The sequence below is a fragment of the Heteronotia binoei genome, chromosome 2 (genome assembly GCF_032191835.1).
Source record: "Heteronotia binoei isolate CCM8104 ecotype False Entrance Well chromosome 2, APGP_CSIRO_Hbin_v1, whole genome shotgun sequence".
NCBI lineage: Eukaryota > Metazoa > Chordata > Lepidosauria > Squamata > Gekkonidae > Heteronotia > Heteronotia binoei.
In genome coordinates, this window is record NC_083224.1 from 82,815,090 (window position 1) to 82,828,451 (window position 13,362).

At 42.8% G+C, this 13,362-nt stretch overlaps 1 protein-coding gene across 7 annotated transcripts in view; it reads right to left on the reverse strand.

Moving 5' to 3' along the window:
- Positions 1-518: 518 nt before the first annotated feature.
- The window catches only part of SCUBE3 (signal peptide, CUB domain and EGF like domain containing 3), a 262,129-nt gene continuing 249,285 nt past the window's right edge, over positions 519-13,362 (reverse strand). For all 7 annotated transcript variants that reach the window (XM_060231458.1, XM_060231454.1, XM_060231452.1 and 4 more), the window contains 8 exons: positions 11,302-11,505; positions 10,833-10,994; positions 9,652-9,819; positions 7,641-7,802; positions 7,279-7,476; positions 4,907-5,059; positions 4,333-4,412; positions 519-3,731 (listed from right to left, as the gene is read on the reverse strand). In XM_060231458.1, the coding sequence (XP_060087441.1) occupies positions 3,582-3,731; positions 4,333-4,412; positions 4,907-5,059; positions 7,279-7,476; positions 7,641-7,802; positions 9,652-9,819; positions 10,833-10,994; positions 11,302-11,505 (1,277 nt within the window). In that variant the 3' untranslated portion in view covers positions 519-3,581. The remainder of the gene's footprint in view (positions 3,732-4,332; positions 4,413-4,906; positions 5,060-7,278; positions 7,477-7,640; positions 7,803-9,651; positions 9,820-10,832; positions 10,995-11,301; positions 11,506-13,362) is intronic.

Below are 13,362 nucleotides of genomic sequence, written 5' to 3' on the forward strand. Positions count from 1 at the left end.
GCTAACCCAAGGCCATTCCAGCAGCTTCAGGTGGAGGACTGGGGAATCAAACCTGGTTCTCCCAGATAAGAGTCCACACACTTAACCACTACACCAAACTGGCTCTCTGTGATGAAAGTAGCATCAATAGCTCTCAACTCCAGTGGTAATTAGTGACTACTACTTCCTCTTTCCTGACTAAATTTGTGCTCCCATCTAGAGGGCTAACAATTATCTAGAAGTGCCATAAGTGTCCCTCCTAGCAATGGAAGGAGGTTGTTTCCACTACTGCCTTTTGCAGTGTTCTTCTGTCACTGTGCTTGCTGACAGTTGCAGGAAAGATGTGTTTTTATTTCCACTCAGCATATGGTATAATGGAGAAATGTACAAGCACTACCTTTCAAGTCCAAAAATCAGTGTCCAAAGGGGAAAAGGAGAGGGAGAAGCCTGAACAAAACTGTAAGGCTTAAGCAATAAAGATTTGCATTTGATATTCACAAGCAAGCAATGGAAATCACATTTGAAAGATCAACACAACACCAAGAAATTCCATTTAATAATTAAAAAAGACAATATGAAATGCAAACTTTTTTCTTTTTACAAGTTCAGATACAATTTCTTTTATCAAGTGCAAATAACTTTATGGACTACACCTTTTTCATCATTTAATCATTTCGCAGAAGATGCTGTACTGTGGCATACTGCATAAATGCAGGTATAAATATTTCAGCTTTGTTTTCAAAATGGTTGCATTTCCTATGTTGAGATGGAATTTTCAGCTTTTCAAACCTTTGTATTTTCTAGACTTGGAGAAGGACAAAATTGAAACTAGGGATCTAGCTAGAAGGAGATCAGGTAGAATGTCCAAGTTGCATTGGACATAAATTTTGCCACTGGAGTTAGCCCCAGATTCTGGGTCCACCTCTTCCATTTTCATTTATAGTAAACAACACCTCCTCTCCCCCCCCCCCAATATAAACAAATGTGTATAGTAGGTAACAGCTGAATCTGATAAAATTGGGGGCACATATCATGGTTTAGCTGCTATGAGATCTAATGTAATCAAGTACCACAATTATACTTATCTCAGAGGCATTTCATCAACGCCAAAGTAAATACTTCAATAGTGAAATGTTCGCAGTGAATTTAGTGGAACTGATTCAAATTCAGTATCAGCCAAAAGGAAGGGAAAAGGAAACCATAGGAATCAATGCAGGGAAGCATCAAATTCTGTGAAGATGATGTGGCCTGAGTGCAGAGTTGCAGGCCTTTAGACTACAGTTCTGTTAATTTTAGGCCATGGCTCAGAAATGGCAACAGATACACCGATGTAAACTAGGATTCTGTCATTAGTATTTGCACTGAAGCAAGGAACCTTAAGTAGGGAAATGTTAAATTGGGAAAGAAGACTCGCTGGTCAGGATAATATCAGCCAAGGCTCACCCCAAAACCTGTGTTTGATGTTGGGCTTAGCCTTGGAACATGGGACTACAAGCATCTCTTTGAATATGTGCAGAGAGCATTTTCTTCCCCTATGAGAACTAAATATTATAGGTCTGTGCTTAGGGAAAAGAGCTTTCAAAGGAGAGGGCATAACTTCCAGGGAGGTCTGAACCCTGTCATCCCTCATGTTTGAAATCAGGGCCTACCAAAACATCTAGATAGGTTTCTATCAATTTTTTCTCTGGTAAAAATGGGAGGTTACCAAAAAGGGCTATGCTGGGAATCATGAGACTCACATTGATAAAAGACACATGGAAATGAAAAGGTAATAAAGAATGGAATTGAATGAACTTGCTGGCTGGGTCAGACCCTTTACATTGGTGGAGGATCTTAGATCTGAATTTGCCAACACATCAAAATCCTTGCCTATGCAAAACTAACTTACTAGAGAGAAGGAAGATTAGACTACTACCTCCCTCACAACAAAACTAATGACATATGTGGAGAGGGTTTAAATGGGGGATTGAGTCTAGCAAGGGCTTTTTTTCTGGAAAAAGAAGTGCCGAAACTCTTATGAGGGAAATGAAGGAGAAATGCAGGGGTGCCCCTCATGAACTTTTAAACATTTGTTGAAAATTTAGTTTCCATGAAGAGGTTCCAGAACTCCATTCTGCCACATTCCCTCAGAAAAAAAGCCAATTCTAACATGTGCTCTCTGACATGCATTCTGAGATGGTGAAGTCTCATGAAGACTCATCTGCATTGGCTCCCAAGCACTGCTTGTAGCCAAAACATAATTTCCAGTCATTTAGGGATATTCAACCTGTGTCCTGTGTAGCTTCAGTGGTCACAGCATAATCATGGAGCTCAACCATCAAGATTTTATTGTGGCGAGGAAAACAAAAGATTCCAAGAGCTGAAAACTTAGTCACATTTAGTCATAATTATCCCAATCCTTGCTTGTGTTCTTTTGTTTCATTTTTATAAACACATGCGCACACACACACATTCTCTTTTCTCAGACAAGTATAAATATCGTAATTTCTAGTAGAAAAAAACCTTCCCTCTAAATAATATAAAGACAACTCAAAATGATTGCACTTAATAATATGAAAAGGTAGAAAGGAGAACATCCTAGTGCACAAACATTCACTCACTCCTGCCCTTCACACCACTTGCTTGTTGTTTCCCCCCCCCTCCCCCCACACTGAATTACTCTTTGGCAGAGCTTATAAGTAGTCTGGTCTCTCCACACAAGTGTCCATCAGGAGGGAGTCACATTGGAAAGTCTCACTTTTCACCATGTTCTCCTCCCCTTTTTCCAGACATATAAGAATGCGGCTAGGCCAATGCTTTCTTCAAAGGCAAAGAAGTCAATCAAGAAATGATGTTCTCCTAAGCCACCAAAACTGCCATCCCAACCATGGGCCATTTTCTTTCACACTTCTCAGATATGATTTTTTATTTTTGTATATAATCTTTCTCCCAGAAATTAATAATGTTTTTTTCTTGGATCCTCTCTGCAAAATGTGCTTGATTTACTTTTTTTCCTTTAAAAATCACAGCAGTCTAATAAGGCATACCCTTTCATGTCCTGGCTGTTGTGTGGCTTCAGTTCTTTACAAAAGAGTGCAGCTGGACCAATCCAATTCTTTAGCAGCTGCTAGAAGTCCACATTTCATCGGTGTTCCAGAATTGCAGGCATGTTAAGGAAACAGGGGTGTTTCTTTCTACAAGCAGACAGTCGTGTACAGAGATGTACCCAAATAGCCTCTTGGTAGTTGCCCTGCAGTGCAAGGGGCTGCACATGACTTGCATATATGGGAGAGGGATGAAATTGCTCTAGAGTTACAGGTCCCAGCAGAGGCCACTTGTGGAGAGTGCATCACTGAGTGGGATATGTGATCTCTGTAGGCTGAGACTAGGAAAATACAGAGGAATAGGGATTCGGTTCCTCATGGTTGCTGGCTGCTCCTTCTGTAGACAACATCATCAATGAATTAGGTTTGAAGAAAAGCCAAGGTTATAATTAACTGCATAGTGAGAGATGGGGGGAGGGTTGTATTTGTAACAAAAGTCACTGAAAAGTAAGAATAAGTGTAAGAGAAAGTTTTCTTGGTTGTGGAGGAGCCTGGAAGGCTGGTGAATGCACCATGAGGCTATTTGTAAGGCCTAAGAAAGCTGGAGACTTTGGAGCGCAGGAGTTTAATGAAGGAACGTGGCAGCATCTCCTTGTGCTTCTCTGTGTATTTGAAATAGTTTTGTGGGTGAGCCAATACATCAAAGAAAGCCTTGATCAGCTTCTTGTCCTGTGGGGAAAGCAAGCCAAACAGTCAAATCACTATTATGAGTCATACTACTGACATCTACAGGGTCTGCACATATCACCTTTGCTATATACATGGCAGATCTGAGACTGAATCAGCATACCCTGATTCACCAGCTTGTGGTATGCAGTATTCCAAGTCATCTGAACACACTAAGCAGTAAAACACAAGAAAGATCCAAAAATCCAGAGAGCACCTCTAGAGTTCAACTTACATTTAATGGTGGAAATACATGGCTATTACTAATCTAGGTCTTTCCAACAATATGTAATGCATTTTTTAAAAGTTCATGATATGTCAATATCAAACTAACATTTTCTCTCCTTTCTCTAGAGGCAGCAAATGAAGGGAAAGAGGGAGTTTGGGCCTGAGAACAAGGACATGATGCCAACAGTACTATGTGAAACTGGACTTACTCTGAGCCATTATACTGGTCCATGTAGGCTGGTACTGCCTATTCCAAATGGCAGCAGCTGTTTAAGACTGTGGGCAGATTTCCTGCCATCTATCTTTTTCAAACTGGAAATGGCAGAGGGTTTTGTGAATACTAAATACTACACTAGTGCACTATCAGCAGTCTCACCTTTAGTATTTCCTGATGGTTTTCAGACGCATAAAGCCGGCCATCCCGTACAATGTCCTCCACCAGCTGCTCATAATCCTCTACAATGATGAATGAAAAAAGAATCAATGAGATGAGGGTGGAGGAGGATGCAGTCAGTGAGCAAACTCATCTATGTCTATATGCAGTAAACAAACCCAGTAAATAATATTAACCAGCTATAAACAGTAACTGAGAAATGACTGAATGAATCCACAAATCAGTACAAAAGGGTAATTGGATCTGGAAGGCCAGAAGAGTCACAAAGGAAGAGTGGCAGTTGCTGGAATGAATAACACAAGAGTTATTCTGTGTCCCACAAAGAGTTATGCTTGAAAAGTAGCTACTGCTTAAACTTTGCTGCTTGGCCTATTATTCCTTATCAATTTAAAAAGTTCTGCTCCTATTGAAAGACCTTCATAAGATGATTAGTGGAGTTTTCTGTGGAACTACCTTTTAGCCAAATTCCAAATGCCGGAGGGAGTGTTAGGACCTTGGACCACACTCCTGATCTTGATTGCATTTTGGTCACATGCATCATCTTCTTCCTACTTACCATCATAGGTGACATAGGGAATCTGAAAGCCTCGGGCGCTGTTGGCTTCACTAGTTTTGAAGTTGATCCACAGCTTTCGGGACCTTGCAGTGAAAGCTATGGGCCTCTCATAAGTCTGGCATGTCTCATAGGTAGTAATGGAGGAGGGAGAGGCTGCAGAGGAGAACATAACAGGACCAAATATAATTTGGAATAGTTCACGTCCACAAAGACAGCACTAAAACACCTGAGGTGCAGAGCAGAAAAATGGATCCAAGCAATTTAAGTAATGCTCTCCCTGATACTTTGTCTTCACCTTTGTCAAAGTCCTCCAAAGCCATGAGACAAAAACTGCAAATGACCACCGGAAACAATAACACTATCACACCGTGTGTAAATGCATTCTTATTTAGTGCAGAACAAAATAAGACAAAGGAACACTTAATATTAGAAAACCCCCACAAAGTCACTACATCAGTCTCTTAAGGGCAAATGCATCTACCAAGTGAACTATGTGTGTGTATGGGTGGAGTCTTTAAGTGTTCTGCACATGGTTTGTACAGAGTGAAATAAGGAATCGCTTATTGAAGGACTCCTCACGGTTTCGCTTATCATCAGGTTCTTCAGACTTTTCTTCCGACTTTTCACGAAGCCACAGTACTTTTTTTCTATGACACAGATCAATGCATGCTCTCAACATCTGCTATCAGCTTCGTGAAACAGCGGGAGAAAAGGCTGAAGAACTTGATAAGCGAAACTGTGAATATTCCTTCAATAAGCGGTTCCTTATTTCTCTCTGTACAAACCATGAGCGGAACACTAAAAGACTCCACCCATACCCACACACAGTTCATTGGAAGACGCATTTGCCTTTAAGAGACTGATGTAGTGACTTTGTGGGGTTTTCTAATATTAAGTGTTCCTTTGTCTTATTTTGTTTTGCACTAAATAAGAATGCATTTACCCACAGACAGTGTGAAAGTGTTATTGTTTCCGGTGGTTGATTGAAGATTTGGCCATTTACACCGGCACCAGTTGCTTTAATTATGAGACAAAAACTGGCTCATACCGAAGACTGTTTTCAAGGTAATAGCAATAGTCAATATTTGAAGGCACCTTTCCTCTTACATAGTCACTTAGACTGAAATTTCTATAGACTCAAATAAACCTATAGGTAAAACGCTTGGACTTATTTGTATAGTGGCCACCTTTGAAGATTTGGATTCCTCCACCTGTAGATGCAAATGTGTGGAATTGTAGTTTTGGCGGGTGTGTGTGTTGTATTTGATGTCACAGCAACATCACATTTCGCAAAACAGAACACACAAAATCTGCAGAGTAGAACATGGTGCACTATGCAGACAAGCTGCTTCAGAGCACTACAGAAGTGTCTTAATGTAGTGGGGGGGAATGCAAGGGAGGAAATGTACACTGGTCCTTTGTTCATCAGCATGGATGATGATGGAAAATACAAGGTTAACAAATGCTAAGTAATTCACAAACCTTTCTTGTGGTGGTCAGCTTAGGGATTGCCTGCATTCTAATTTAAATCTGTATGCTAATTCTACACACTCAAGCCTAATATTTAAATTGTGAGCTTTTAGCACTGTAAATTGCTATAGGTCTTAAAGTGGAGAATCCAGAAGCAGGATTCAAGCACTTTATTCTCTGTATTCCCACAGCATCTTGCTGGTGGGAACACATGCTGGCATGTTCTCTGCAGCGGCACCAGTACAGAGCCATTTTGGTGTAGCGGTTAAGTGTGCGGACTTTTATCTGGAAGAACCAGGTTTGATTCCCCACTTCTCCACCTGCACCTGCTGGAATGGTCATAGTTATCGCAGGAGTTGTCCTTGAAAGGGCAGCTGCTGTGGGAGCCCTCTCAGTCCCACCCACCTCACAGGGTGTCTGTTGTGGGGGGAGAAGATATAGGAGATTGTAAGCCGCTCTGAGTCAGAGAGAAGGGCGGGGTATAAATATGCAGTCTTCTTCTTTTTCTACAGATAGCCAGGGAATAATATTAATTTTCATGGCAGTGGAAACATTTGCCACAAGGACCAATAGTGCTCACCATAGTCCTATAAAGATTTTGACCCTGGTCTATCTCTTCAGTATCCATATTTTATCATTAGCTGCTACCCATCCCTAATTGCTTTGCTTGGCTGTTTGCCTTCAGATAACTGCCTCACAAATGATTTGGCTTGATCACTTAGTGGTTCTGACTGTTTTATGCCATTAAAGGTTCTTGAACTTGAACTTGGTTCTGACAGAAAAAGAAGAAGATAACTATTGGTTCCTTGATTTCTACCTTCCAGACAGCTGGGAGGAATTTACACATATTCTGACTGCTCATTACCCTTTACATAGCTTTAGCACAACATTCGGTTACCTACAGTTTTTCCGCATAACTAGGACATCCCCACATTCATCCTCAGATGGCAGGAAGATTTCAGGCACCACAATCAGAATCTTGCGCTTTGGAGGTGGATTGATATTCCAAGTGCACTCCACATTTGCAGGGTAATTTCCAGGGTAGTTGGGAGACTCAATATAACCAGTATATTCACCCAGCTCCCCTCCACATTGACGATCTACATGCATAAGAAAAAACAGCAGGAAGTCAATGAAGCCGAGATCAGTTCAGTGGTGTTTGTATATTACACTGATGACGGTGTCACAGATAGTAGAGTATCACAAAATCTGGGATTAAGCCTTCCCCCCAAATTCCATACAACTGACAGAAAAGAAAGCATACTTTTGCACTGTGATACTGAAGTTGAGCCATCGAAGTCTGTGGTGGTATTCCCAGGGCATGTAATGCAGTAGTTTTGGCGGAAGTCTGGCTGGTAGGTGCCTACAGCACAACGGATGCAGCGATGGACACTGGTATTATAATAATGGCCTGGGGAACATTGAACTACACATTGAATAGAAGAGAAACGTGTCAGGGACCTCACAAGACAAGACATTCATTTCACCTAAACTTCTGACTATACTGAATTCCCTGAATACTAAACGCAGAGTCATTCTAAAAATGTTTAACAGTCCTAGGTGCAGTGGAGGACTTTACTGGGATTCTTTATTACTCAAGAAGAACCAGAGAGCCAATAAATATTTTTGGGTATCTATGCAATAAATGTAAAGCAGCCCCATGGCACAGGGTGGTAAAGCTGCAGTATTGCAGTCCAAGCTCTGCTCACGACCTGAGTTTGATCCTGGTGGAAGCTGGGTTCAGGTAGCTGGCTCAAGGTTGACTCAGCCTTCCATCTTTCTGAGGTCAGTAAAATGAGTACTCAGCTTACTGGGGGGAAAGTGTCAATGACTGGGGAAGGCAATGGCAAACCACCCTGTAAAAAGTCTGCCATGAAAATGTCGTGATGCAATGTCACCCCAGAGTCGGAAATGACTGGTGCTTGCACAGGGGACTACCTTTACCTTTTTATGCAATAAAAATGTAGGAATAATGCATTTTCTGGGTACTCAGAAGTGACTACTATGCTTCCATCCTCTAAAACCTTGCCATTTTGCAAACATTTAGATATCTATTTATCTAATTTCAATCCCACTTTTTTTCCATTACGGAACTTAAGCTGGTGTACATTCCCTGGGCATACAAATCCTATGTATCATCTGATAGGTAGCATCAGTATTTTGCAAACAAGAATCCCTTGTAATAAATGTATCTTATTAGTGTAACGTGGTGCCTCTGCTGTTCCAGCCCAGGAGGTCCAACCCTCAGCCATGTCAGTACACATCCCTCTAGGGCAGGGGTGGGGAACAATGGCTCTCCAGATGTTTTTTGCCTACAACTCCCATCAGCCCCAGCCAGCATGGCCAATGGCTGGGGCTGATGGGAGTTGTAGGCAAAAAAAAATGTCTGGAGAGCCACTGTTCCTCACCCCTGCTCTAGGGCCTGTAAGGCCTCACAATAGAGAGAGGAGGGAATTGCTTCATGTGGATGCAGCTCTTGCCCCTTCTGTGAGCTGAATAACTTTTTTCTCCCTGGCTTGTTTCCTGGGTCCCTCCTTATAGCCTCTTCCCACCAGGTGGAGGCCCCACCTCTTGCCCTAGGTTTTCAGTTCCTCCACCTTTCTAATGTCCCCCAGCCTGGAGGTGTCAGCCAGGTGAAGAGTGGGTCTTCCTCCTGCTACCTTCCCAGATCAGGACAGCTTTCACTGGGCCCCTCTGGGGGATGGAGGCACCCATCTTCTACTCTCTCTGATCTTGGGAGTGGGTTTGGGATGCTGAGACCTCTTCTTCTGGTTGGGATGAGCTTGCCCTAGCCTCCCCACTGGCAAATCAGACAGCATCAGGCCCTCCTCAGATGCAGTGGGGCAGCCTAGATCCTCAGCAGCTCTTCCAGCCACAATGGCCCAGGTGCCTTGAGCTCCTTTTGGTGGCTATTCCAACACCATAAGAAGTGGTGAGTCTAGCAGGCCCAAGGAGGACCAGACTCCAGCAGCCCCTCAGGTAAATCCCCAGACACATATTTAACCAAAGTAATGCAGACTATAAAAATGCACTGTTTCCATCTCTTAATGAATCACTCTGATGTGCCACAACTCTGGAGAGCTAGCACTATGTGTATAGCATAGCTCAGATGTGGATGATTCAATTCACTAAATTATTGTCCTACTACATCCCTGCCTTGAGTGGATTGTGTTATTCCAAGACATAGAGCCAAACTATATGTGACGTTGTCCTTACGGCATACACAAGGACACTAGCACATTTAGTTTGGCTCTGAGCTGCTGCTCCACACATACCTTTAGTGTCACAATCCTGGAAGGAAAATGCTCCATCATGTTTGGTGGTCAGCCCTCCACCACAGTGGAAGCACAAAGCTCGACCAATTTCTGGTTGGTAGGTGCCACGTGGACATAGCTGGCAGGGTTTGAAGCCATCCACAGAGTACTGGCCAGGGGGACACTGACCTGTGGGCCATTCAAGAAAAAGAAATAATCACTAGTCCAGATGAAGCATTGCTTCCCTGCACATGTCACTTCTATAGCATCAGCTGCATGCAACATGCATTATGGAGCTATGGAACAGCACCATGGGAACCATTCACCATCCCAGAAGTTGCCTACAGCAACATTTGTGCCTCTATACTGGAATGTGATAATATCATGACATGAGGGGGAAAGTCCAGAGTTAGAGCAATGTATCCAAATCCTGGGTGGGAAGCAGATTTGAACAAATGGGCTGGGAATCTGAACTGCCCAATGGTTCCACCTTTGCAAATTCAGATTCTTTCATTTAGCCCACTGTTGTGCTATAGGGGGTTTGTTATTTATGATGAAAGATCTGAAGTTGAATAGGAAAGAGATTCTGAAAAATCTGCCTTGCATACTTCACACCTTCCTGTTGACCATTTCTTACCTTTGAATGCAATTTATGGCAATAGTTTTCCTTGTCAGTATTCAGATAATTAGGAAACGTACTCCAGTTTGTAACCTCTATTCAGCAGACAGCTGCAGGTTCTTGAGAATCAGGCTTGCTTTTTTAGTTTGTGAATCCAGGATAAAAAAACCCCCAAACCACTAAAGGGTATTATTATTTTGAGGCCCTTTTTCAAAGGGAGGGTTGCTTGAGATGCTGCTGCAGTAAAACAGCTTGTAGTATCTATGGTTGCAATATTGGTGTAACATGACAACTGCTTACATACAAAACGACCATCCTAGAGCTGCAAAAGTTAACTGAGTGGAAGATTTGAATTTACTTACCAAATACTTGCTAGATATATAATAATTTCTCTCTCATTTGGAAGGGTAACAGCAGGCAGTACAGTTCTGTGGATCTTGTTCTTTCCATTCCCTTTGCAGTGACCACAGAAGTGCCCCCATTCCTAACACTAATGTTAGTCACTCTGGGACAGGCACTCATGTGTACTATAATACTGTACCTCAGCTATAGGTTTAGGATAAGTTGCAACTCAATGCTGTACCTGCACAGCTGCTTATATTTGTTGCTCCAGCTGGCCCATAAGCATCACTTCCAGGGCAAAGGTCACAGGAAAGTTGGCCTTCTTTCTCCTGGTAGGTCCCTGGAGGGCAAGGGATGCACTGTTCCATCTGGCCGTGGTAATATGTTCCTTGCAGGCAGCTAACTAAGAGAGAGGCAGATGCACTAGTGACACGGGTAGAAAGGCAATGCTCAAGACAACATCTTGAGTCACCAACTATGGGATTTCCCACCTGCCCAGGGTACAATAATACAGATTAGGCTCTCCACAGAGTGAGCACAGTATCTGAATCTATTGTCCATAAGCACATGCAACTGGCTGCCAAGGATGTTAGAGCTGGCAGCAAGGGTGTCAGAGCAGCAGGGTAGTACTGAAGGCTTGTGATTAATGTGCACATGGCTCCTGAATCCCTTCCCTCCTTACTCCTAACTAACTCAGGTTGTTTCCTTACCACACTTGGATCCCAGTCTCTGCTGTCCTGGCCCACAGCTCTCTTGCCTCTCAGAAGACAAGCTTAGCTTCCGGGCCAATTCGTACTCCATTCCAGAAAAGCGGATCAGGAATCTTTCCTGGTTTATGGATTTCTTCAGGGCTTTGATCGCTGACTTCAGTTTTTTCTCCACCTTCTGCCGCACACAATTCAGATTGCAGCTGGCTGGAGACAAAGGGAGAAGATTGTGCTGTTACCTAGCACTAGGATGAGGGAAATCATTTCTGAAGGGAATTTTGTGTCCCTTCTTCATTCTAGCCACTGTTCATGCAATGCCATCTACTTCAATGAGTGCTGTAGCCTTTCAGTGGGCAGCCTGACCATTTTATGTATTTCTGCAAATATGCACACCCTACTCAAAGATGATTAATGATTTAGAAGGCTAACAAGTTTGCTGCCTGTTCACCATATATTTCTTTGTAACTATCCACAGTATAAGAAAAGGAAACATATTCAAACACACAGGGATACAATCCATGGAGCTGTGACCTGCCACAGTTCCTCAGCACCTGGCCACTTTATGCCCCAGTTATAAATATTACAGGTGTTTATTGGGATGTCTGATGGGCAAGTGGTGCATTCCTTGTCAGTGGAAAGTATGGACCAGCTCTCACTGTAGACCAGTAGTGGCCAAGCTTTTCAACATGTGCGCCAACAAGATGTATGTTAAGTATGAGGCAGTACCACTCTTCTGTGCACTATGGTTAATATGCAGCCCGTGGTGCCTTTGTATGACCTTGCCTTGCTTAAGGTGGGGAGCAAGCAGCAGAGCAAATGAGAAAAGAAAGGTAAAGACTTGTTTATACATGCAGCACACTGAAGTGGGAATTAGGTGGCAGAGTGTATTTTTATTAGTTTGGACTGCAGGTTTGGATTCACATTTCTGAATTCTGCCTTCCAGAAGAAAATTAATGCAGTAGCAGTATTCTGCTCTTGGCTTGGCTGAGAGCAGGGCATTTACTATGTTTTATACTAAATGCTACTGGGACATCACTGTTTGAATTCTATCTTGTTTGGGTGACAGCTTTACAAATTTTAATGCTTGATTTATTGGTTTAATCTAATGTTGTGACCCACCCTGAGCCTACTTGCAGGAAGGGTAGGAGAGAAATTGAATAAATGAATAAATAGTCAGGCTAGCAACATGATGAAGTTTGGTTTCCTAGTCGGAGTCATAGTAAGGGTCCAAGTCACTGCAGTCTCTTTGAGTGGCCACATGATGAACCCGAGAGATGTAGGCATTGGGAATATTGGAACAATGTTGTGTGGCAGTGTGACGGAGCCAAGAAGTGGAAAAATCATGATCTATAGAGTCTCAGAGGATTGTGATATGGCACACCCAAGAAGAACGCTCAGTAGTATAGTGAGAGTCATGATAAATGCAAGGGTGGTCATGTTGAATGTTGGCATCAGCATGGGAAGATGCATGGTGCCTGATTCAAGAAAATCTGATGGCATCTTACCATGGATACATGGTGATCCAGGAAGATTAACTGTCTGTGTAGTGAGCTGTAAGTTAGGAGCTGGATCAGAGATGACATCCATAGGCACTGAAAGCTCAGAAGAAATGGTCAACACTATGGATAACAGGACCGTAGCTGTTGATGGTGGTACCGAGGTCACGGTAGAGCATGTCGAAACCATGGCAGATGGCTGGGCACATGCCGTGAAGGCATATCGTCGGAATATAGGCGATGGGTCTTGTCCTGTTTCTTGTGTTTTGAATAAGGGTCAGAATGCTTGGAGGATTTGTTGGACTTGTGCTTTTTAACTGTCAAAGTAGCTGAAGCTGCCAAACCTGCTGAATACCTTTTTTCAGATGGGGGAGGTGGAAAGAGGGAGACACCAAGTGAGATATGCCTGGTGTAAGAAATAACTCAATGAGGTGGCTCCGCAGTCTAGCTGCCCAATTTTGATGTACCTGCTTCATGAAGGCGAGGCAGTGGGTGCAAGAGTCAATTTTGTGAGATTCCCCCATGCAAAATAAACAATGTGAATATCCGTTGGATGAGGAAAATTTAC